At 36.9% G+C, this 22,361-nt stretch overlaps 3 protein-coding genes across 4 annotated transcripts; all 3 read left to right on the forward strand.

Moving 5' to 3' along the window:
- The first annotated feature begins 351 nt into the window (after window positions 1–351).
- On the forward strand, window positions 352–7,684 carry LOC132056143 (protein argonaute 1-like). 2 transcript variants are annotated; one of them, XM_059448220.1, is made up of 23 exons: window positions 352–508; window positions 1,021–1,188; window positions 1,246–1,820; window positions 1,969–2,177; window positions 2,263–2,412; window positions 2,535–2,668; window positions 2,760–2,869; window positions 3,014–3,120; window positions 3,289–3,427; window positions 3,509–3,625; window positions 4,451–4,558; window positions 4,691–4,762; window positions 5,019–5,141; window positions 5,226–5,391; window positions 5,478–5,737; window positions 5,826–5,968; window positions 6,106–6,168; window positions 6,250–6,313; window positions 6,446–6,581; window positions 6,664–6,737; window positions 6,823–6,917; window positions 7,005–7,036; window positions 7,173–7,684. In XM_059448220.1, the coding sequence occupies exons 2-23, from the start codon at window positions 1,029–1,031 to the stop codon at window positions 7,391–7,393; spliced, it is 3,258 nt and encodes a 1,085-aa protein (XP_059304203.1). In that variant the 5' UTR covers window positions 352–508; window positions 1,021–1,028; the 3' UTR covers window positions 7,394–7,684. The 2 variants fall into 2 exon arrangements, with proteins under 2 accessions (XP_059304203.1, XP_059304202.1); XM_059448219.1 differs by having other exon boundaries at window positions 1,021–1,820.
- A 1,476-nt stretch (window positions 7,685–9,160) lies between these two features.
- On the forward strand, window positions 9,161–13,674 carry LOC132056145 (sucrose synthase 5-like). The gene is made up of 15 exons (XM_059448221.1): window positions 9,161–9,312; window positions 9,418–9,550; window positions 9,629–9,783; window positions 9,863–10,055; window positions 10,148–10,266; window positions 10,368–10,584; window positions 10,660–10,755; window positions 10,826–10,999; window positions 11,090–11,206; window positions 11,298–11,464; window positions 11,553–11,777; window positions 12,088–12,654; window positions 12,745–12,883; window positions 12,979–13,106; window positions 13,358–13,674. The coding sequence occupies exons 1-15, from the start codon at window positions 9,233–9,235 to the stop codon at window positions 13,512–13,514; spliced, it is 2,667 nt and encodes an 888-aa protein (XP_059304204.1). The 5' UTR covers window positions 9,161–9,232; the 3' UTR covers window positions 13,515–13,674.
- Window positions 13,675–16,703: 3,029 nt separating this feature from the next.
- LOC132056146 (ornithine decarboxylase-like) lies at window positions 16,704–18,221 on the forward strand. Its single transcript, XM_059448222.1, has one exon. It carries the CDS (start codon window positions 16,805–16,807, stop codon window positions 17,996–17,998), a length of 1,194 nt encoding a protein of 397 aa, XP_059304205.1. The 5' UTR covers window positions 16,704–16,804; the 3' UTR covers window positions 17,999–18,221.
- The last annotated feature ends 4,140 nt before the right edge of the window (window positions 18,222–22,361 follow it).

Consider the following 22,361-nt stretch of genomic DNA (forward strand, 5'->3'; position numbering starts at 1 on the left):
AAAAATTGATTGTAAAAAGGGAAAATAAACAGGCGTCCGTTTTACAATTGGAAACACACATATATTTTATGAAAAAACACCTGTTTGTTTAATAGAAGAAAAAATTATCCAAACAATACATTTTGGCAGAAAACAAACACAAAAAACAAAACTAGCATGTTTGCGATTTTTACAATAAAGAATTGTTGCGACTCCTCGTTTGCTTAACCCCAGCCATTAAGGAAGAGGAAATGCACGTAATTAGGCAGGTCAATAAATAAGAAGCCAGTCAAGGTCGATGATATATCCACATCAGCATGTGAGTAGGACTCGCGTCCAAACAAAAAGGACACTGAACGGAACCAATGTAGGGGCTAACTTGTCATTTTGCGATGACCTACCCTTGCTTTATAAGACACACAGTCACCATATTCCTCTATTTCTAATTTATCGATATCGATTTTCTCTCTCTATTTGTCCTTTTTTATTTTGTGGGAATCAGCTTTTTACGGCGGCGGTTGCGTTTGAGGTAACGATCGGAACAGTATTTTTAGGTTTGAGGTTTGTTTTGTTTGTGTTTTTGTTTATTTTGTGATGTTTTTGGATAGATCTGCTGTGTTTGTGTTTTTGCCTTAAGTTTTAAGTTGATCTGTGGTTTAGCTTGTGAGTTTTACGTTGTGGTACTTCCATTGCTGTTGAATGTACTTTGTGATCAGATCTTTTAGGTTATTATGATGTTTTTTCGATATTGTTAGTTGTTTTGTTTGTACAAATGTATTTTGAGTTTAAGACAGTGATTAGGTGAACTTTTTTGCTAGGGTTTTGTTGTTTCTGTTTACTGTTAGTTTTGAAAGTATGTGTTGTCTATGTTTGCCAAATACAAGTGGTCTATGGATAGTATAGTGGATTTTTTTTATTTTTTTTGTTGTTGCTAGTTTTCTGTTTTTTTGAGGGCTTTGATCATATCAGGCACAATGAGGATGATCTCTGTTTGAACACAAGACTGATTTTTTCCAACGATTGTTGTTTGGTTTCTTCTAGGTGATACGATGGTGCGGAAGAGGAGAACTCAGTTACCTGGTTCTGGTGAGAGCTCTGGGTCTCAAGAAACTGGAGGACAGGGTCGTGGCCAGCATCCACCTCAGCAACAACAAGGTGGTGGAGGACAGGGTCGTGGCCAACGTCCACCTCAGCAACAACAACCAGAAGGCAGTGGTGGAGGACAGGGTCGTGGCCAACGTCCATCTCAGCAACAACAACCAGAAGGCGGTTACCAAGGTGGTGGAGGACAAGGTCGTGGCCAGCATCCACCACAACAGCAACAACAACAACCGGAAGGTGGTGGAGGAAGAGGCTGGAGGCCACAACAGGGAGGCTATGGTGGCCGTGGTGGTGGAGGAGCTCCACGTGGTGGAATGGCCCCTCAACAGTTGTACAGTGGACAACCTCAACCTGAATACTCTCAGCAGGGCAGAGGGACTCAGCAGCATCAACAACGAGCTTTTGGTGGGCCTTCTAGGCCACCAGTCCCCGAGCTGCACCAAGCAACCACCCAGACTCAACATCAAGCTGTAATGACTACTCTGCCAACTGAAACATCCTTGGAAGTGGGTTCCTCATCTCAGCCTCCTCCTGAGATGTCAGCTCTGCAAGTGGCACAACAGTTCCAGCAACTTGCTGTGCAGCCAGAAGCGGCTGCAACCCAAGCAATTGCACCTGCATCAAGCAAATCACTAAGGTTTCCGCTGCGTCCAGGGAAGGGGAACCTTGGTAACAGATGCATAGTGAAAGCCAATCACTTCTTCGCAGAGCTACCGGACAAAGACTTGCACCAGTATGATGTGAGTGCTAAAATTTAGTATTAACATTTTGTTCTACTTATGGGATATTTTATTTTGTCCCATTGGTTTGTCAATTTTTATTTTTAATGGTTAATGGTCCCAATGGTTTTGTCATATCTATTGTTAATCATTATTTAATGTATTTCAGGTCACTATTACTCCGGAAGTGTCCTCACGCGGTGTCAACCGCGCTGTCATGGCGCAGTTGGTGAGGCTTTACCAAGAATCTCATCTTGGAAAGAGACTTCCAGCTTATGATGGAAGGAAAAGTCTATACACTGCAGGGCCCCTTCCATTTGGTCAAAAAGAGTTCAAAATTACTCTTATTGATGATGATGATGGGACTGGTGGTGCCAGGTATATAGAGCTGCAGTTTCAAATAGTTGTTTGTTCAGTCTCTAGCAATTCTGATGTTTGTTTTTTTGGTTATTTATTGTAACAGGAGGGAAAGGGAATTTAAAGTTGTGATCAAATTTGCTTCACGTGCTGATCTTCATCACTTGGGAATGTTTTTAGAAGGGAGGCAGGCTGATGCTCCTCAAGAGGCTCTGCAAGTTCTGGATATTGTTCTGCGTGAGTTGCCAACGTCTAGGTATGGTTCTTGAAGCAGTGCATGTTACTGTAGTTTCTGCTCATTTTGATGATTGTACAGAAAGAAAATTGATTACTTATGAATATCATTTTTACATATTTTCATAACTTGTGGGATGGCAGGTATTGTCCGGTCGGCCGTTCTTTCTATTCCCCTCATTTAGGGCGAAGGCAACCATTGGGTGATGGTTTGGAGAGTTGGCGTGGCTTCTATCAAAGCATTCGCCCTACACAAATGGGGTTATCACTGAACATTGGTAAGCGGAGTCTTGAATTTTTACTTCTGAAAACTGCTACAACAATTAAAATTAACCTGTATTATGTTCAATTTTGTGTATCAATGTACAGATATGTCGTCGACTGCATTCATTGAGCCATTGCCGGTCATTGATTTTGTGACACAGCTTCTGAGCCGAGATGGGCCATCTAGACCACTGTCTGATGCTGACCGTGTAAAGGTGAACTGTTGAATATTTTCTAGAATCTTGATCTAAAGTTTTGGTTAGTGTGGAGCAGATTGTACTTTCTGGATATGTTGTCTTTAGCAACTTCTTTATGAATGTTATTTATCTGATTTTGTAATTGATGATTTTGAGCTGCAGATCAAGAAAGCACTGAGAGGTGTGAAGGTGGAGGTTACTCATCGTGGAAATATGCGGCGGAAGTACCGCATTGCCAATTTAACTTCTCAAGCAACAAGAGAGTTGACGTATGTAGTTTTAGTTATTAGAGAACTTTTGTATATGGTCAATTTATGTGTAGCTGCAGGCAGTGGTGCTCCTACGTGCTGACCTTCCATTTTCTGTCATATCTTCCTTCATTCTCTCTTGGTGCTGATCCTTTATCTATCTCTCTGGTTCCTTTTGTTTTTTGGTAGTTTCCCTGTTGATGACAATGGCACAGTGAAATCTGTAATTGAATACTTTCGAGAAACGTATGGGTTTGTAATTCGACATTCCCAGTGGCCTTGCCTACAAGTTGGAAATCAGCAGAGACCTAATTACTTGCCAATGGAAGTTAGTGCCTCTTTCTCATTGAAAACTAATTTTCTCTGATTATCTTATGAATTCACTGTGCTTACATATATCATTGGCCAGGTCTGCAAGATTGTGGAGGGACAAAGATACTCAAAGCGCTTGAATGAGAGACAGATCACTGCACTTCTGAAAGTGACCTGCCAGCGACCCCAAGAGAGGGAGCGCGATATTCTTGAGGTCAAAGCCCTGCCTTTCTATATATTTATATGCTTTCTTTGGAATCTAGTGCGATTGAGCCCTAGTTGACTAATTGATTGGTTGCTTTATTTTTAATATAGAAGTACAGTGACATCTTAGTGTTAAGTTTATTGTTATTGGTTATCTTTCATTAGAAGCGACACAGTCAATTGATAAGGGGAGTTGTGGTAGAGAATGTGAATAACAACAATAACAACATCAATACCCAGTTGAATCCCACAAAGTGGGGTCTGGGGAGGGTGAATAAGAGAATCTAAATTATATTTGTGATTTGTAGCCGCATGGGTGTGGTTATCTAGTTTGGGAATTTAGTAGAAGTGGTGGTGACTTTAATACAAGAGTGATTTTGGTACAAATAAAGACTACTTGATGTGAAAATTTGCATCATCTGTACAACATCATTAATGTAAATGAAATCTCTTTTTTTCTTCCTTTATGCTGAGGGAAAGTCTCCTGCTTTGACACGAGCTATTGATGAATTATGAATGATATCTAGTTTTCTGTCCTGTGTTATGATCTTATTCCACCTTTGATGTGTCATAGTCCTGTTGTTTCATACTTGTGCACATTTTGAAAATAATGCTTTATCTTTTAATCGACAGACGATAGTGTTTTTTGTCTAGGTTTGTTTTAAAGCTAGACAGTAGTCATATTCTGTCATTTTGGAACTTGGAAAAGAATTCATGGTTGCTGTTTAAACATACAAACTTACCCTTATTTATTAGGGAAAGTTATAATCAGACTGTTTTTGACAGGATATTTTGCATATAAATTCACTTCAATTTATTTCCATTTTTATGTCAGACTGTACGTCATAATGCCTATGCTGAGGACCCATATGCCAAGGAGTTTGGTATTAAGATTAGTGACAGGTTGGCACAAGTTGAGGCTCGTATTTTGCCTCCACCTCGGGTTAGTTCTCCTCACTGCTCTATTAAAAAATTGAGGCTTCTCATGGGGGGAGGGGGTCTCCTCCCTACCCCTCAATATATACCGTTGAGTTTATTTTTATTAGGATTGATGATGAGTGTGTATTCTCTGCAGCTTAAATATCATGATAATGGTCGAGAAAAAGACTGCTTGCCACAAGTTGGCCAATGGAATATGATGAATAAGGTAACTGCTGCTTTTGCCACTGTTTAAGTTTCGTCTCATCTGTTATGATCTTAGTTTCTGTTCAGTTAATTGGCATTTACTGGTGTGTACCAGTGTGAAGCCTGCTTTGCATATTGCTTTCATTGTTTTGATTCAATGAAAAACCGCAGGGGTGCAATTTTAGTACAGACCATCCTGGCATTTGTCGTGAGACTGTTGTGTGGCTGTTATTTTTTTGTTCAGCCAAGACTAACACTGTATCTCTTGCTTTTGACAGAAAATGGTAAATGGAGGAACAGTTCACAGTTGGATCTGCATAAACTTTTCCCGCAATGTGCAAGACAGTGCTGCACATGGGTTTTGTTGTGAGCTTGCCTCAATGTGCTCGACATCCGGCATGGTAAATAAGCAGTTTTCGTTTCTTCGTCGTACGTTGGTCTTTCAACTCTATATTTGACCTTATTATCTTATCTTGTCTTTTTAGATGTTCAATCCAAGTCCTGTTCTGCCACCTTTGAGTGCACGCCCTGATCAGGTTGAAAGAGTCTTGAAAACACGATTTCATGATGCTATGACAAAGCTGCAGCCGCATGGGAAGGAGCTTGATCTTTTGGTTGTTATCTTGCCAGACAATAATGGCTCTCTTTATGGTATAAATGAAGAAGATGAAACTTTTTGTTATCTATAGCAGAAATTTGGAATATGCGGTGGCTAAAATTTTTGTTTTCTTGAGCAGGTGATCTGAAACGGATTTGTGAGACTGAGCTTGGAGTTGTCTCACAGTGCTGTTTGACAAAACATGTATTTAAGATGAACAAACAGTATCTAGCCAATGTATCACTGAAAATCAATGTGAAGGTGGGAGGACGAAACACTGTGCTTGTTGATGCAATATCTAGGCGAATTCCCCTTGTCAGCGACCGGCCTACGATCATATTTGGTGCAGATGTCACCCACCCCCACCCCGGGGAGGACTCTAGCCCATCCATTGCTGCGGTAGGATGGTGGAGCACTTTATTATTCAATTCGTTGATCAAATCTTTATTATTGATGTGAGGAAATATTAAATAATTTGTCTTTGCAGGTGGTTGCTTCTCAAGATTGGCCTGAGATTACAAAGTATGCTGGTCTAGTTTCTGCTCAAGCCCATCGGCAGGAGCTTATTCAGGATCTGTACACGACTAGGCAAGATCCTGTTAAAGGCACAGTGGCTGGCGGCATGATTAAGTATGATAACATAACTTTATTGCTTCCTCTTTTTTCTAATATTCTTCTGTGTACTTTCTTGAGTTTTTAGCTGTTGGTGTCTTCCTATGGTTTCTGATAGTGTATCAAACTTTTAACTTTTCCAATTTATGTTTCAGGGACTTACTTATCTCCTTCCGAAGAGCTACTGGACAAAAGCCTCAGAGAATTATTTTCTACCGGTATGGCGAAATAATGCTGTGACTAGTGCAATTTGAGATACTTTTCCTCCTTTGGCTTAAGTGAAATACTTTCTTCTTCAGGGATGGTGTTAGTGAAGGGCAGTTCTATCAAGTTCTTCTTTACGAACTTGATGCAATCCGCAAGGTGTGTTCCTTGTTTTTGTTATTTATGCTACTTGTTTATTATCTGTTCTATATATTATGTATAATCTCTGCTCATTTCCTTTTTTGTACTTTTATTTGTGAGACGTATTGAACTGAGTCTAGCTAATCTCAGGCATGTGCTTCGTTGGAGCCAAATTATCAGCCCCCAGTTACATTTGTTGTGGTTCAGAAACGACATCATACTAGACTCTTTGCCAATAACCACCGTGACAGAAATGCAGTTGACAGGAGCGGGAACATTCTACCTGGTAAGTGTTGATCTAACTTCTTCTACTCTGGACATCTTACAAGTGGTTCCAAAATCTTATTTTCAAAAACTCAACTGTACAGGCACTGTTGTGGATTCAAAGATATGCCACCCCACAGAGTTCGATTTCTATCTTTGTAGCCATGCTGGCATACAGGTGAAAGATTGCTTTAATGTATATACCATAATGGCAGTCAAAGTAAGACAGAGCTGTAATATTATTAGATGTTGTGCTACTGTAGGGTACGAGCCGTCCAGCTCATTACCATGTTCTATGGGACGAGAACAAGTTTACAGCTGATGCACTGCAGTCTTTGACCAACAACCTGTGCTATACGTAAGTGTACTTCTGAATTTTACCAGGATTGTGCTGGAAACTTTCCTGCTGAACGTATTCTGATTGTCTTAATGTTCCTCTCTTTAGATATGCAAGGTGCACACGTTCGGTCTCCATTGGTATGCCCTTACACTTGTTTATGGCTTTCTTCGACATTTAATCAATTCATTCTGCCTGTCTACTCTTCTAAATTCTTCCAGCAATAGCTTGTTCATTTTAGTATGTTATTGAACATTATTGTTTTTGCTCTTGCAGTTCCCCCTGCCTATTATGCACATTTGGCAGCTTTCCGTGCTCGATTCTACATGGAGCCTGAGACATCTGACGGTGGATCAGTTGCAAGTGGAGCTGCTGGTAGCAGAGGGGGTGGTGCTGGTGCTCCTGGAAGGAACACACGAGCAGCAGGTGCTGGTGCTGCTGTTAGACCTCTTCCTGCTCTCAAGGATAACGTGAAGAGGGTTATGTTCTATTGCTAGAGTCTTGACAAACGGGCTATACATTAAAGACTTCATTTGACATATGCATGCTTTAGGAGCCTTTCTTGACTGTTATTATGGCTTTGCATGCCTGTTTGGTTTTTGCTGTTAAACCTCATTTGTTACTGCTTAGCTTGCACCGGTATTTGACAATTTATGACAGAAAACTATTTTATATTTGTGGTTTTGAGCTGCAATCCCCCTGATTTGTTTAATAGGTCCGAACATCATCAGGAGTTCCCAACTGCTCCATCTGATGGTGAAAATGAATTTAGTGATTGTTCCATCTTGTGTCTTGCTTTCATGTATCGAATCAAATCTCTCGCTGTTTCAATGTTTTATTAGTCTGCTACTCCTAATCTTATGTCATTAAGGTGTTACTGATGCATAGGCGCTATGATGATTTCTCAGGCGTGCCTGGTACCTTTCTAATTTGTTCGACTGTTGCTCCAAAACTTAACTTCAGATTCGGTATAGTCATTATAAGCTTGAGAAATTAAGGATGTTCAACGTTGTGTTTGACCAGTGTATGATTTTGGTCAAATCATGGACGGATGATGTAACGGATTCTCTGGCTTAAAAGCATCAGTTCTGTGTATGATCGGTTCTTTCATGGTCGCTAATTTGAAGGAACCATTTATAACTGCAACTAGATGCAAATTGGGTTTGGTTTTGAAATTTTAAAAATCGATAATATTTGGTTTGGTTTTGATTTTACTAAAAGCAAACCGAAAAAAAAATCGAATCGAACCGATAAATTTTATACATAATTTTTATAATTATACAATATGTTGATTTTTATAAATGCTTTTAAATAATTTATATACTTTGTAAGTAAAATTTTATTTATCTCTAACAGACTGATGAACTTTATACCTTTAAGCCGATTTTAAAAAAGAAATTCATGAATTCTAGCTCATTTATTTAAAGAAACAACTATGAGATTTACCTAGATTCATTTTTTGTATTTCTTATAAATTTTATTCACTTAAATAAAATCATAAATCCTAAGATATTTTATTCATAATTCAAGAAAACTATAGCTACCATAATAAAAGGATAATAATGAATTATAAGTTGGATAATAATGAATTATAAGTTGGAAAAAGTTAAAAAATTCTCTCCTAATTGTAGGAAAAAAAACATGAAAAAAAAGAAATACCGTTAGTTTTCTTAAAAACCGACTCAAACCGAACCAAACTGACTACAACCAAACCGGTGGTTATGTATTATATTTGGTTTGGTTTGATTTTAAATTTTTTAAAAACCAGCTTAATTGGTTTGGTTTTGGTTTTAACCTAAAACCGACCCATGAACACCCCTAATTGCAACCTTAATAAGAGCTATCTCTGATTAACGACTTATTTATGAATTTTAAGTATCAGCACTCGTCTCAAATTAGACTTAAGATATAGCATACAAGGTCACTGCGTGAAAGTGAAGGGAAGGACAGGTGTAAGTTTTGAATGTAAACAAAGGAAGAAAAGAATAAACCTTTAGCAAAGTCAAGTCGGACAAAAATAAAATATGGGAAGCACTTGAAAAGTCTGGAGGAAAAGGTAAACACAAAACCAAGATTTGATGGTAAATAAAAAGGGAATTCTTTACTTTGTCTCCGTCTTTCTTCTTCTTCTTGTTGCCACCTTTGCATGGAATTTCTTTATCTTTGCTTCTACACTCCCTCATTGGCTGATATCAGATTCCCTTTTCATGTGCTTACACTTTCTCCTTTCATTCAACCATTCCTTATATAAAGCATTGCACAATCAATTATCACCAAGCATCAAAGGTCCTCACAGCAAGTTTCAACCTACTTTCTTCGTTGAACTCGTAATTACAATGGCTACTACAACAGTTGCTGATAGCATGCCTGATGCATTGAAACAGAGCCGATATCATATGAAGAGATGTTTTGCTAGGTGAAACACCCTTCTTGTTTTCCTCCCACTACGTATTTAAGTCAAATTTCCCATGCAATATGCTAACTAGTTTGTTATTTTTTGCTTCATAATTGGATGTGAAAGGTTCACTGCAACGGGAAGGAGGCTGATGAAGTTGAAAAATTTGATGGAAGAAATAGAAAGCACTATTGAAGACGAGGCAGAAAGAACCAAGGTTTGGGAGGATTCACTTGGACAAATTCTGAGTTCCACACAGGTTAGCACCCTTAATCAACATAGTTGGATAAAAAGAAGAGTGATTGCAATGTCTAATGCTTTTCTTTGAAATGTTCAGGAGGCAGCTGTTGTACCACCTTATGTTGCCTTTGCAGTGAGGCACAATCCTGGCTGCTGGGATTATGTCAAAGTTAATGCTGAAAATCTCTCTGTTGTAGCTATTTCACCCAAGGAATATCTCAAATTCAAAGAGATGATCTTTGATGAGGACTGGTAAGTGGAGATTGTATCGTTGTAAAGAATCAAATTTTTAGCATTCAAGATTATGTTTGATGGTTGAATGTGTAAGCAGGGCAAAGGATGATAATGCACTGGAAGTAGATTTTGGTGCTTTTGACTACTCTAATCCTCGGTTAGCCCTTTCTTCTTCTGTTGGAAATGGGCTCAACTTTGTCTCAAAAGTTTTGTCATCAAAGCTTGGTGGAAAGCCAGAGGAAGCCCAACCTTTGCTTGATTACTTACTTGCTCTTAGTCATCAAGGAGAGGTATGATAATGGAAAGTTGAACTTTCTTTCTTCTTGAGGAATGATATAATGTGACGTAACAAAGAACCATTTTAAACATTGAAACTTCGCAGAATCTAATGATCAATGAGAATCTGAATGGCGTCTCTAAGCTTCAAGCAGCACTGATAGTAGCTGAAGTTTTCGTATCTTCCTTCTCCAAAGACACACCGTGTAAGGATTTTGAGCATAAGTAAGTTTCTCATATGCTTCCTTATCGTACACAACATACCATGAATATGTTGGATTTTTAAAAGTTCTTTATGTTTGTGACTTCATTATGAAATCTCTTAGGCTCAAAGAATGGGGCTTTGAGAAAGGATGGGGAGAAAATTCAGGAAGAGTTAGAGAGACAATGAGACTGCTTTCCGAGATACTCCAAGCTCCGGATCCCATAAATATGGAATCCTTTTTCAGCAGGCTTCCTACTACATTCAACATTGTTATCTTCTCCATTCACGGCTACTTTGGCCAAGCAGATGTTCTTGGTTTGCCCGATACTGGGGGCCAGGTCTACATATCTCCTTTTCCCTCAAAAACCTATAAGCGACACTTGCATTGTTGAACTCACATTTTTATTTAACAGGTTGTTTATATTCTGGATCAAGTAAGAGCTTTAGAGGAGGAAATCTTACGAAGAATCAAGCAGCAAGGCTTAAACGTGAAGCCCAAGATTCTTGTGGTTAGTTATGCAAAGATTTGCTCAGCCTAAATTTTGAAGATCAGAGAGGGGATTAACATGATGTATGCAGGTGACTCGCCTCATACCAGATGCTCGAGGCACAACATGCAATCAGGAGATGGAGCCTATACTAAACTCGTCCCATTCTCACATCCTGAGAATTCCATTCAGGACTGACAAAGGAGTTCTTCGCCAATGGGTTTCTCGGTTTGATATCTATCCTTACTTGGAGAACTATGCCAAGGCAAGCGTTTTAGTGAAACTTTTTACCTATCCATACGTTTTATTCAGTTTTCTTAAGCAAATCAGCTTGATTTGTCACATATATCATCAGGATGCTACTGCTAAGATACTTGAGCTCATGAAAGGTAAACCAGACCTCATAATTGGGAACTACACTGATGGAAACTTAGTGGCATCTCTATTGGCCAACAAGCTTGGAGTTACCCAGGTTCCACGGCTGATCATTTACCTGATCACTTTTGCTGCATTATTTTGTTGATAATTACACGGAAAAATCTTATGTGATGATAAAATTTTAGGGTACCATTGCCCATGCATTAGAGAAAACAAAGTATGAAGATTCCGATGTAAAGTTGAAGCACTTTGATCCTAAGTACCACTTTTCTTGCCAATTTACTGCTGATTTATTGGCAATGAATGCTGCTGATTTTATCATTACCAGCACATATCAAGAAATTGCTGGAAGGTTAGCACAGTCGTTTTCTGTATTTTTAGGCAACTTAATTATTACACTGCAGTGGCCAACACTAAAATCCATCACTTTCTTACTTCAGTGAGACAAGGCCTGGACAATATGAAAGTCACAGGGCATTTACAATGCCAGGGCTATACAGAGTTGTTTCAGGTATCAATGTCTTTGATCCAAAGTTCAACATTGCTGCTCCCGGGGCTGAACAGTCTACCTATTTCCCCTTCACTGAGGAACAGAAACGATTCATTAAATTCCGTCCTGCTATTGAAGAATTACTTTACAGTAATGAGGAAAACAATGAGCACATGTAAGTTTAATTGCCAGATTTTCCTATTCTAAAGCGTAATCCATTGGTTTTACCGGATCTTTGATATTTATCAGAGATATTTTTTTGGGTCTTTGTTCATTTTTGGTACATCGGCCGAGACGCTAGCCAAACAAAACATATACATATTTGTGTATACAGTATGTATATTTATCCATGCGATATGTATATTATATGTATACAATATGTGTATTATATGTATATTTATATTTAATATACAAAACCTATACATTTTCTGGCTTTTTTTTTTGAGCGGTCCAAAAATGTAATTGACCCTATTTTGTTGGAACAGTGGATTTCTTGCAAATAAGAAAAAACCTATTATATTTTCAATGGCGAGATTCGATACAGTGAAGAACCTGACAGGGTTGACTGAGTGGTACGGGAAGAATAAGAAGTTGCGAAACTTGGTAAACCTTGTAATCGTTGGGGGATTCTTCGATCCATCAAAATCAAAAGACCGAGAGGAAGCAGCTGAAATCAAGAAAATGCATGAATTGATTGAGAAATACAAGCTCAAGGAGCAAATGAGATGGATAGCAGCTCAAACGGATAAATATAGAAACAGTGAGCTTTATAGGACTATTGCTGACACCAAGGGAGCTTTCGTTCAACCAGCTTTATACGAAGCTTTCGGATTAACTGTTATTGAAGCAATGAACTGCGGATTGCCTTCATTTGCCACTAACCAAGGTGGACCTGCAGAAATCATTGTTGATGGGGTCTCAGGCTTCCATATTGATCCTTATAATGGGGACGAGTCGAGCAAGAAAATAGCTGATTTCTTTGAGAAGTGCAAGGTTGATTCTAAATATTGGAACAGGATATCGGAAGGAGGTCTCAAGCGCATTGAAGAATGGTAATAAACAAATCCAAAAAAAAAAAAAGAAGAAGATAAAAATGCTTACCATCTTGTCTTTTCCATGGTTTAAATCCTGTTTCGATGCAGTTATACGTGGAAGATTTACGCAAACAAAGTGTTGAACATGGGATCAATTTACGGATTCTGGAGACAATTCAATGTGGGGCAAAAGCAGGCCAAGCAAAGATATTTTGAGATGTTTTACAATCCTCTCTTCAGGAAATTGGTAAGTTATATGTATGTTGATTTCAATTTCTAATTAAATTTCTCAAAATGGGACAAGAAAAATTCATTGAGTATGCTACTTTTGAAATTTCACAGGCCGGTAACGTCCCGATCCCACATGAAGAGCCCTTAGCACTTGCAACATCAAACACTACTCAATCCCAAGAACCAAAACGACCACTAACAGTTCGAGCAGCACTATCAAAACTTCTGCCATTACCAACGTAAGTTCCAGTCCCCACCTACCCGAAAAACATAGTACTGTATATCTCTATGTGAAAAATTGTTAAAACTTTCAAACTTTTTATATTTTGGACTCATAATTTCAAAAGTACAATGCGTTCAATACTAAGAACTTTGAAGATTGACAACATAAAGTTTAAATTTTGGATCCGCCTCCTCTACCTAGAATGTGTTCCTCGATACAAGTAATGGACTTGAATTTTATGCTAACTTGATTCTTGCTTTAAAACAGGTTTGCACCTAAGGAAACAGAACAAAAAGAACAAGGGAAGCAGCTCGAGACTTCAAGGACACAGGTCGCGCAGCAGGCTTCCCATTGGCTTTGTCTATGCGTTTCTGCTTCAATCATCGTTTATGCTGTGGTGAAATTGTACGGTTTAGTTGAATAATCCAAAATCTTAACAAGTTCGTGAAATGTCAATGGAATAAAAGGAAAATCATCAAAGTGTTAATATTCTAGCGCATGTCTTGTTCAATTGAATGTTAATAATATTCTTGTAGTGATGATCAGTTACATAATAAATGAAAACTGCCAGGCATTTTGGTTTCTATAGCAATTTATGACGCGTTTTCACCTGATAGTTAAGTGGCTTCATTAGTAGTTTAACCAGGGAAGTGATTGACTAACAAAAGTAGAAGGGATCAGGGGAGAAGGATCTTCCTACTTACCTTTTGTTTTTAAAAGAAATCTTTGCGTCTCTTTTCAAGGCATTCCATTTTTCAATTCACAATATTGGTCACTAATTTTGAGAAGTTTCCTGGCCATGAGCTGATCAGACGGGAATAGTTTTTTTTTTTAAAAAAAAAAGTTTAACTTCTATATAAAAGTATAATATTAGACAATCAAGTCGCTTAGATAATAAATAGCTACTTGTAACCGTCCATAACAAAAGTGATTAATACACCTGAAAAACAAGAGGAGTTACTTACCAACATATTAAAGTAAATTGATAGCGTAACTATATATCAATCAAAGGATAAATACGAATTCACTTAATATGTATAAATAATTTATCTAGAATTCAGTAAGCTGCCTTTTTTTGAATTCAAAATCCGTAAACTCAAATTTCTGGCTCCGCCTATTATCAATTACGTTATCGTAGTACAAGTTAAAGCCTTCTCGATTTTTTAAAATTATTTTTTAAATGATGGTAAAATTTTAAACATGCTTAGTGTGTGCATGGAGGTACCTATAAAGAAAGTTTCTTTTGCCTCCTATCGTAGTAAAACCATTAAAAGATTCTGCAAACACTTAATGTAGCTGCATGGGACTAATTAATTTAGCTTAATTTTAGATCAAACCTATCATTTTTCTCGTGGAACCTTACATCACATGAATCATTGGAGTGAATGAAGGAAAGAAAAGAAGCACATGAATGCAATGCCATCCTTTTCTCTAGTAGAAATTAAAGGACAAATGACAAATTACCTAGGAGGAAAAAAGCTCATGAGTGAATCTATATGCATGCTTTTCTCTCTTGCACTACACATGAATTAGCAAAATCTTCCAAAAAGCATAGATGCACAACTCATGAGTATGATAAGTGTTTATTCATTAATTCTCCAAATAATTTTGCTAATTAATTATTGATGAAAAGTATTGATTTATCATGATTCATGAGGAACATTATTTCTTCTCTAAGTAGAACCAGTCATCTCCAAATAAAAGTGGTGTTTACATTGCATTGCCTTTGGGTATATAAATTAAAACTCAACTTACAAATATGATTTTTTTAAGAATATTAGAATATCCAATTTCATCAAGTTACCAAAAGAGGATGATAACAAATAGGGGTGTACACATCTTCTAATCCGTTCCATATTGGTTTGGTTTGGTTTTAACTAAAAAAAGTCAAACCGATATATTTATAAAATTTCAAACATATTTTATACATTAAAATATTTATTTATAATGTAATTTTTATAAATGTTTCTTTTTTTTTTTTTTTAATAGTTTTTTATCTTTTAACATATTATTTCAAGCTTGGAATTAGAATTTTGAATGGTCTAATAAATTTTATAGCTCAATGATATTAGTAACTCAAATAAAACTCAACAAAAATCAAATCAATACTAATTTAACAAAAGTAATTCACATCTAACTTTATAATGTTGACATCTATTATTTAGTTTTGTATTAGTTTAGAAAGTGAAAATATATAACTTAATTTTATTTTTTCTTTAATATCTAGTCATGTAATTAGTACATATTACCGATTATTTTAGCATGAATTGGTACTTTTAGATTATGATCATTTTCTACTTGATTTATTGTAAAAATTTTAGATTATGATCATTTTATTTTATGCAATTTCACTAAATTTTTTTCGTTGAATATTTTAGTACAATTATATCTTACGTTTTGTGCTATTTTCTTAATAAATATCTTAATTAGATTAGATGTTTATGTCTAAAGAAATATTTGAAGTTATATATTCTGATCCATCCAAAAAACCCGACCAACCCGAAAAAACAAAGAAAACCCGAGGTTGAAAAACCCGATTTTATACTTTATAAATTTAAAAACCCGAATTATAAGATAGTGACATCAAATACACATCTTAGCATTTATAGTTTTTTTTTTCTTTCCAAATTTCAAAACTCTTTAATTTAACGTTCTCACTTTATCTTAATGGTGTTCTTTTATAAGAATGCCATGATATGCATGAAACCACTTGATTTTAAAAATGCTTTGGTATGTGATACTTATATAGCTTAATCATGTTAGATGTTTTTAGAGGTGGATTCATAATTTATACTTTACAAGTTTAAATTATAAGATAGCGACATCATGTGTTAGCATTTAAGTTCTAAATTTCATGTTTGTATGCCTTTAAACTAAAATTATTGAATTCAATTATGTGTTTCCTTTTTATATATATAAAAAAATCTTATCGCATCAACCACTATCATTTCCGAAAACAGAAAAGTAAACATTATTGTAGTTGTATAAAATGAATGAGAAAGGGTAGTAAAGAAAACACGTAACCCCAACGACTACAAAAGATCCAAAAACAATATAATATGTTGACAGCAAATATTAATGAGACATGAAGAAAATGCACGTGCGTGTCTGGATACAAATAATAATCGCCGAAGCTAATACCTTCTCCCATTTTCTTGATTGATACTGCTGTCTAATAGCAAATGGGGACACTTCTTTACTAATGAAAAATACAGACTCATTATTTTTAATTTAATTGTCCCCTAATAAGGGGCTATATGTGATCGTCTAACTTTCAGACTTAATATGGGTTTAAAAATTAAGCACTTGATTTGATCTAATTTTATATCAGTGATAATTCAGAAACAAGAAAGTCCCGTATCTTCTAATGTATCAAAATAAAAATTATTTGGTCTCTAAAATAACCGAAAAACTCTATCTGATCACCTAACATGACCAAAAAAAGATATTATTGCGATTGAGTCAATCACCACGAGGTGCTCGTGAATGTATGCGATTTATTAAACTTTCAATTAAGTGATGCTCTTTAACGTTGCTTATAATATATTACTAACAATACGTATGCATTGACATTCTATATAAAGAAGAGCTAGGAGAGCCATGCATCAAAACATCAACAAAAGATACTAGCTTTCTTCTAGTGCTCTTATACTTCAATCTCATATTTTCAGCTAATAAAATTTCTCATCTTTTTCGCTATTATATTTCTTGATCATGATGTCCACAGATTTTGGTAAAAATCGAGTTCACAAAATAGCAAAAGATGGGTTGACGGATTTAATCCGTTTAATCGCAGAGAATCATGAAGCTGGTCAGCCATTTTATGTACTGGATTTGGCCACAACTGAGAGGCTTATGGACAAATGGAACCATTCTTTTCCAAATGTAAAGCCTTTCTATGCTGTCAAGTGCAACTCTGAACCTGCACTTCTTACCAAACTGGCCAATTTGGGTGCTAATTTTGATTGTGCTAGCCGATTCGAGATAGACACTGTCTTAAGTCTCGGAATTAGCCCAAAGCAAATCATATTTGCTAACCCGTGCAAGGCTATCTCCCACATCAAGCACGCAGCCAGTGTGGGGGTCAATCTCACAACCTTCGATTCCAAGCTCGAAGTTGACAAGATCAAGAAATGGCACCCACAATGCCATTTGTTACTCCGAATTAAAGCGCCTAGTGATAGTGGCTCGTTGCGTCCACTGGGGAAAAAATTCGGTGTGTTGCCCGAAGAAATTGACTCCCTCCTGCATTATGCTTGTACTGTGGCTGGCCTAAAGGTTGTAGGCGTTTCATTTCACGTGGGATCTATTGCACAGGATCCCAGCATTTATCGTCAGGCGATCGCCAATGCCAGGTCCGTGTTTGATGCCGCTGATTATCTTGGAATTCCTAAAATGAAAATTTTGAACATTGGCGGGGGATTTAGATCGACCCCATTGTTCGAGGAAATAGCTGGTGTAGTAAATGAAGCAGTTCAAGATTATTTCCCCGAGCCTAATTTAACAATAATTGCAGAGCCAGGACGATTCTTTCCTGAAACGGCTTTTACTTTAGTCACACATGTGATTGGTAAAAGAGTTAGAGGTGAGAAAATAGAGTACTGGATTGATGAAGGGATTTATGGATCATTTAGGCCAACACTTTACAACAGTTGCTTTGTGGGTATCAAGCCACTTTCACTGAAGGCATCAGAAGAATCTAATAAAATATGTGAATCGACTATTTATGGACCAAGTTGTGACTCCCTTGATGCAGTAGCCATCGACATAAAATTGCCGGAGCTTCAATTGGATGATTTGATAGTGTTCTATAACATGGGTGCATACTCAAAATGTGCAGGAACCATGTTCAATGGATTTGATATGTTATCTACGGCTACCTATCTTGCTAGCACTAATTCTTGCTAAAATTATATGTCCGTCAAAGGAAGAATTGGAGCTAGCTATCCTCTTTATTTTCTTAATTCTCTACATGCATGGGCTGTATGATCGAATAAATCATTTGTTTTCCCATTGATTAGAAGTTTGTCTTTGCTACAGGCGTCCCTAGGGCTGCCATTTATATTTAATTGTGATTTTTGAGTACGTTTGATTGGCATTTTTGTAAGAAAAGGACACATATTTTATTAAAATCTTTTCAAATTTTACTTTTTAGTCTTCGGATATTCAAGCTTAATTTCCTATTACTGCAACCATTCTTTTTTTTTTTTTGACCGGGCACATTCACTTGAAAGTCTAAACCCAACCTCTGTAGAAGGATTTCCACAAAAAGACTTAAAACTTCCGAGCAAGAAGTGAGGACCAAGTGAGTTTTAGATATGAATTCTAGTTTTCTCTTATATGGAGCATTTGTCACACCCACATATATGCTGTTGTGCTTGCATTAACAGCAGCAAAATTGAGGTTTGCAATTTTCATTCATTTTATGAATTTCTCTTCTCTGAAAGGCGCCTTTATCACTACAAAAAAAAGGGTAATTTGTGGAGGTTGAAAGTTATAATTTATGAGAGTTTTTGTGGGACCCCTAAAATAAATTAAGAAAACCAAAGAAAAAAGAAAACAAAAGAAAAAGGAAAAATAAAAGAAATGTGATTGGCTGATGGACAGGGAATGGTAGGCGGACCATGAAATTGGTTTCATAACAAGTAGAGTTGGCAATACAATTTGCAATGCAAGTTGCAATATGCAAATTGTATATGTAAAGCAATGTTCTGATTGGTTGGACTTGAGGCAACTTTTCCTATAAATAGAGGAGCACGTTCCTCAGTTTAAACACACCAATACAGAGAGAGCAATAGAGAATAGAGAGTAATGCAGTCAAGCTTTTTCTATAGTCCGAGAAAATTGAGAGTGGGAGTAATATTGTAGTGAGTTGTGTAATAAAGAGTGTTGTTTCTTTTGAAGGTGTAGTAGTCTCTTGACACTACCAAGTTGTAATGGTGTTATTAGATGCTCCGCTCGAATATTATATTTTATCCCCTTAAAAGATTTGGTGTCGTCGTTACACTCTTATTCTTGCTACTTAACGTGGATATTATTCCTGGGTGGGATCATTATTTCCAACAATGTGGTATCAGAGCCATGACAAATAATAGTCCACTCTTTTCGCACTTCCTCCATCAAAAAAAGAAAATTATGAAAAATGGCGTCTACGAATGAAAGCCATTCTTGGCTCCCAAGATGTTTTGGATATTGTAGACAAAAGGTACGCAAAACCCGATAATGAGGAGACTTTGTCTCAAAATGAAAAAGATGTCTTGACAAAGACAAGAAAGAAAGATCAACAAGCTCTCACTCTCATCCACCAATGTTTGGATGATGGCATGTTCGAGAAGGTGGCCGATGCAACCACCTCAAAGGAAGCTTGGGAGATTTTACAAAATTCTCTCCAAGGAGTTGATAAAGTAAAGAAGATAAAACTTCAAACTCTAAGGGCTGATTTTGAAGTTTTAAAAATGAAAGAATCCGAATCCATTTCGGATTTCTGTTCAAGAGTGATGGCTGTTGTAAATCAGTTAAAAAGATACGGGGAGGAAGTAGATGATGTGCGTGTGGTAGAAAAGATCCTTCGCTCTTTAACACCAAAATTTGATTATGTGGTGTGTGCTATTGAGGAGTCTAAAGATTTAGACTCCATGACGGTAGAGCAATTGGAGGGTTCTTTACAAGCCCACGAAGAGAAGATTAGAAGGAGACAAGAAGAGCCACTGGAGGCACTTCTGAAAGCTCAGGCATCCTTCAAAAGTTTTGGAGGTGAAAAGACTTATAGAGGAAATGGACGAGGAAGAGGTCGTGGCACTTGTGGAAGAGGAAGGAATATTGGCAACAACTTCAATAACGAGGGGAGAAGCCAACAACCATTTAGAGGTCATGGTCGTGGACAAAAAGGAGGAAAAGGACGTGGTTATTACCACGGTACTAATGAAACGAGGTATGATAAATCTAAAATTGAGTGCTACAACTGCCATAAATTTGGACATTACTCTTGGGAATGTCATAGTAATGTTGAAGAGAAAGCTAACCTTGTTAACGACAAGAAAGAAGAAGATGAGTCAACATTGTTAATGGCACTCAAAGAAGAAGATAAGGATGATTGCGAGCATGTGGTACCTTGATAATGGAGCAAGTAACCACATGTGTGGATGCAAAGATATGTTTGTGGAGCTCACTAAGAAAGTGACGAGCAACGTGTCCTTTGAGATACTTCAAAGGTAAAAATCAAAGGAAAAGGTACAATTTTGATCTCCTGTAAAGATGGTGGCCACAAGTTAATTCAAGATGTTTATTATATGCCAAAATTGAAAAGTAATATCTTGAGTTTGGGCCAACTTCTTGAAAAAGATTATGATATTCATATGAATAATATGCATCTTTGGCTTAGAGATTCAAGTGGAAAATTAATTGCAAAAGTGCGTATGACAAAGAATAGATTATTTTCTTTGAATCAAGACAACCGATGCAAAACGTTTGAAGGCTAATATACAAGATGAGTCATGGTGTTGGCACATGCGTTTTGGGTAGGGCTGTTCACAGTTTTGGTTAAAACCAAAACCAAACCGAATAAAAAAACCGACATTTGGTTTGGTTTGGTTTGGTTTTAAATTTGAAAAACCGATAATATTTGGTTTGGTTATGGTTATAGTAAAAAATAACCGAATAAATAACCGAACCAAATCGATAATTATATACATAAAATTTATAATTATTTATATGTATAATATTAACTTTTCATAAATAATTAAAGATATTTTATACCTTTTAATTATTAATTTAATTTTGGTCTACTTATTTTTAAGGCCCATGTCTTAAAAGAATATGTCCAAGTCCAACAATCCAAGCCCAACTCTAATAAGTCGTAAGCGTAAGGTAAAAAAAGTAAAAATCCTACTATCTCTTTTCATTTTACATTGCCATCGCATGTCTTTCCCTCAATATGAAAAGTTCGCCCTTGTGGGCCGTGAGAAAAAAGAGCTTCATAAGAAATTTGAAGAATGTAGAGAGAGAATATTTGAATTGTCAAGGCTAGTCATAAATTGAAAAACCGAACCAAACCGACAATAACCAAACCGGTGGTTATTATTTTACTTGGTTTGGTTATGGTTTTAGACATTTAAAAACCGACTAAATTGGTTTGGTTATGATTTTAACCAATAACCGATCCAAACCGAACCATGAACACCCCTAGTTTTGGGCACTTGAATTTTGAAGCGCTCAAATCAATGGGAGAAAAGAACATAGCACATGAGATTCCTTCAATCAACTATCCCAATCAGTTATGTGAAGCTTGTCTTCTTGGAAAACATGCAAGGAGGAGTTTCCCAAAAGAGGCCACGTCAAGAGCAATCAAGCCACTGCAGTTTGTTCATACGTATGTATGTGGGCCAATCAATCCACCATCTTTTGGTAAAGTAAATGCTTCTTTCTCCTTATTGATGATTTCAGAAAGACTTGGGTGTATTTCCCTCAAGCAAAAATCGAAGCTTTTGTTGCATTTAAAAATTTCAAAGCACTTGTAGAAAAAGAGAGTGGCTATGAAATAAAAGCTTTAAGGTCTGATAGGGGAGGCGAATTCACTTCAAAAGAATTTAATGACTTTTGTTAGTCTCATGGAATTCGCCGCCCTCTAATGGTACCTTACTCACCCCAACAAAATTGAGTTGCAGAGAGGAAGAATAGGACAATTCTTAACATGGCAAGATGTATGTTGAAAGCTAAAAATATGCTAAAAGAATTTTGGGCCGACGCTGTTTCTTGTGCAGTGTATTTGAGCAACAGGTCTCCAACAAGAAATGTTAGAGATCAAACACCTCAAGAAGCATGGAGCGGAAGAAAGTCAAGTATCAAGCATTTGAGAATGTTTGGGAGCATAGCCTATGCTCATGTGCCACATCAAGGGTGAGCGAAACTTGATGATTGGAGTGTCAAGCATGTGTTTGTTGGATATGATGCAAGCTCAAAAGGCTACAAGTTATACAACCCAAGCAACAACAAAGTGGTGGTGAGTCGTGATATTGAATTTGATGAAGAAGCAACATGGAATTGGGAGACTCAGGAAGAAAAGACATATGACTTTCTTCCATACTTTGGAGATGACGAAGAACAAAAGACCATAGCACCTGCACAAGATGCAACCCCACCTCCTTCTCCAACAAATGTTGCATCATCTTCTTCTCAAGAAAGTTCAAATGAAAGGCCGCAGAGGATGAGGAGCATCCAAGAGCTCTATGATGATACAGAAGAAGTTACTAATTTTGATTTTTTGTATTGTCTC

The sequence above is a fragment of the Lycium ferocissimum genome, chromosome 5, assembly GCF_029784015.1.
Source record: "Lycium ferocissimum isolate CSIRO_LF1 chromosome 5, AGI_CSIRO_Lferr_CH_V1, whole genome shotgun sequence".
Classification (NCBI taxonomy): Eukaryota; Viridiplantae; Streptophyta; class Magnoliopsida; order Solanales; family Solanaceae; genus Lycium; species Lycium ferocissimum.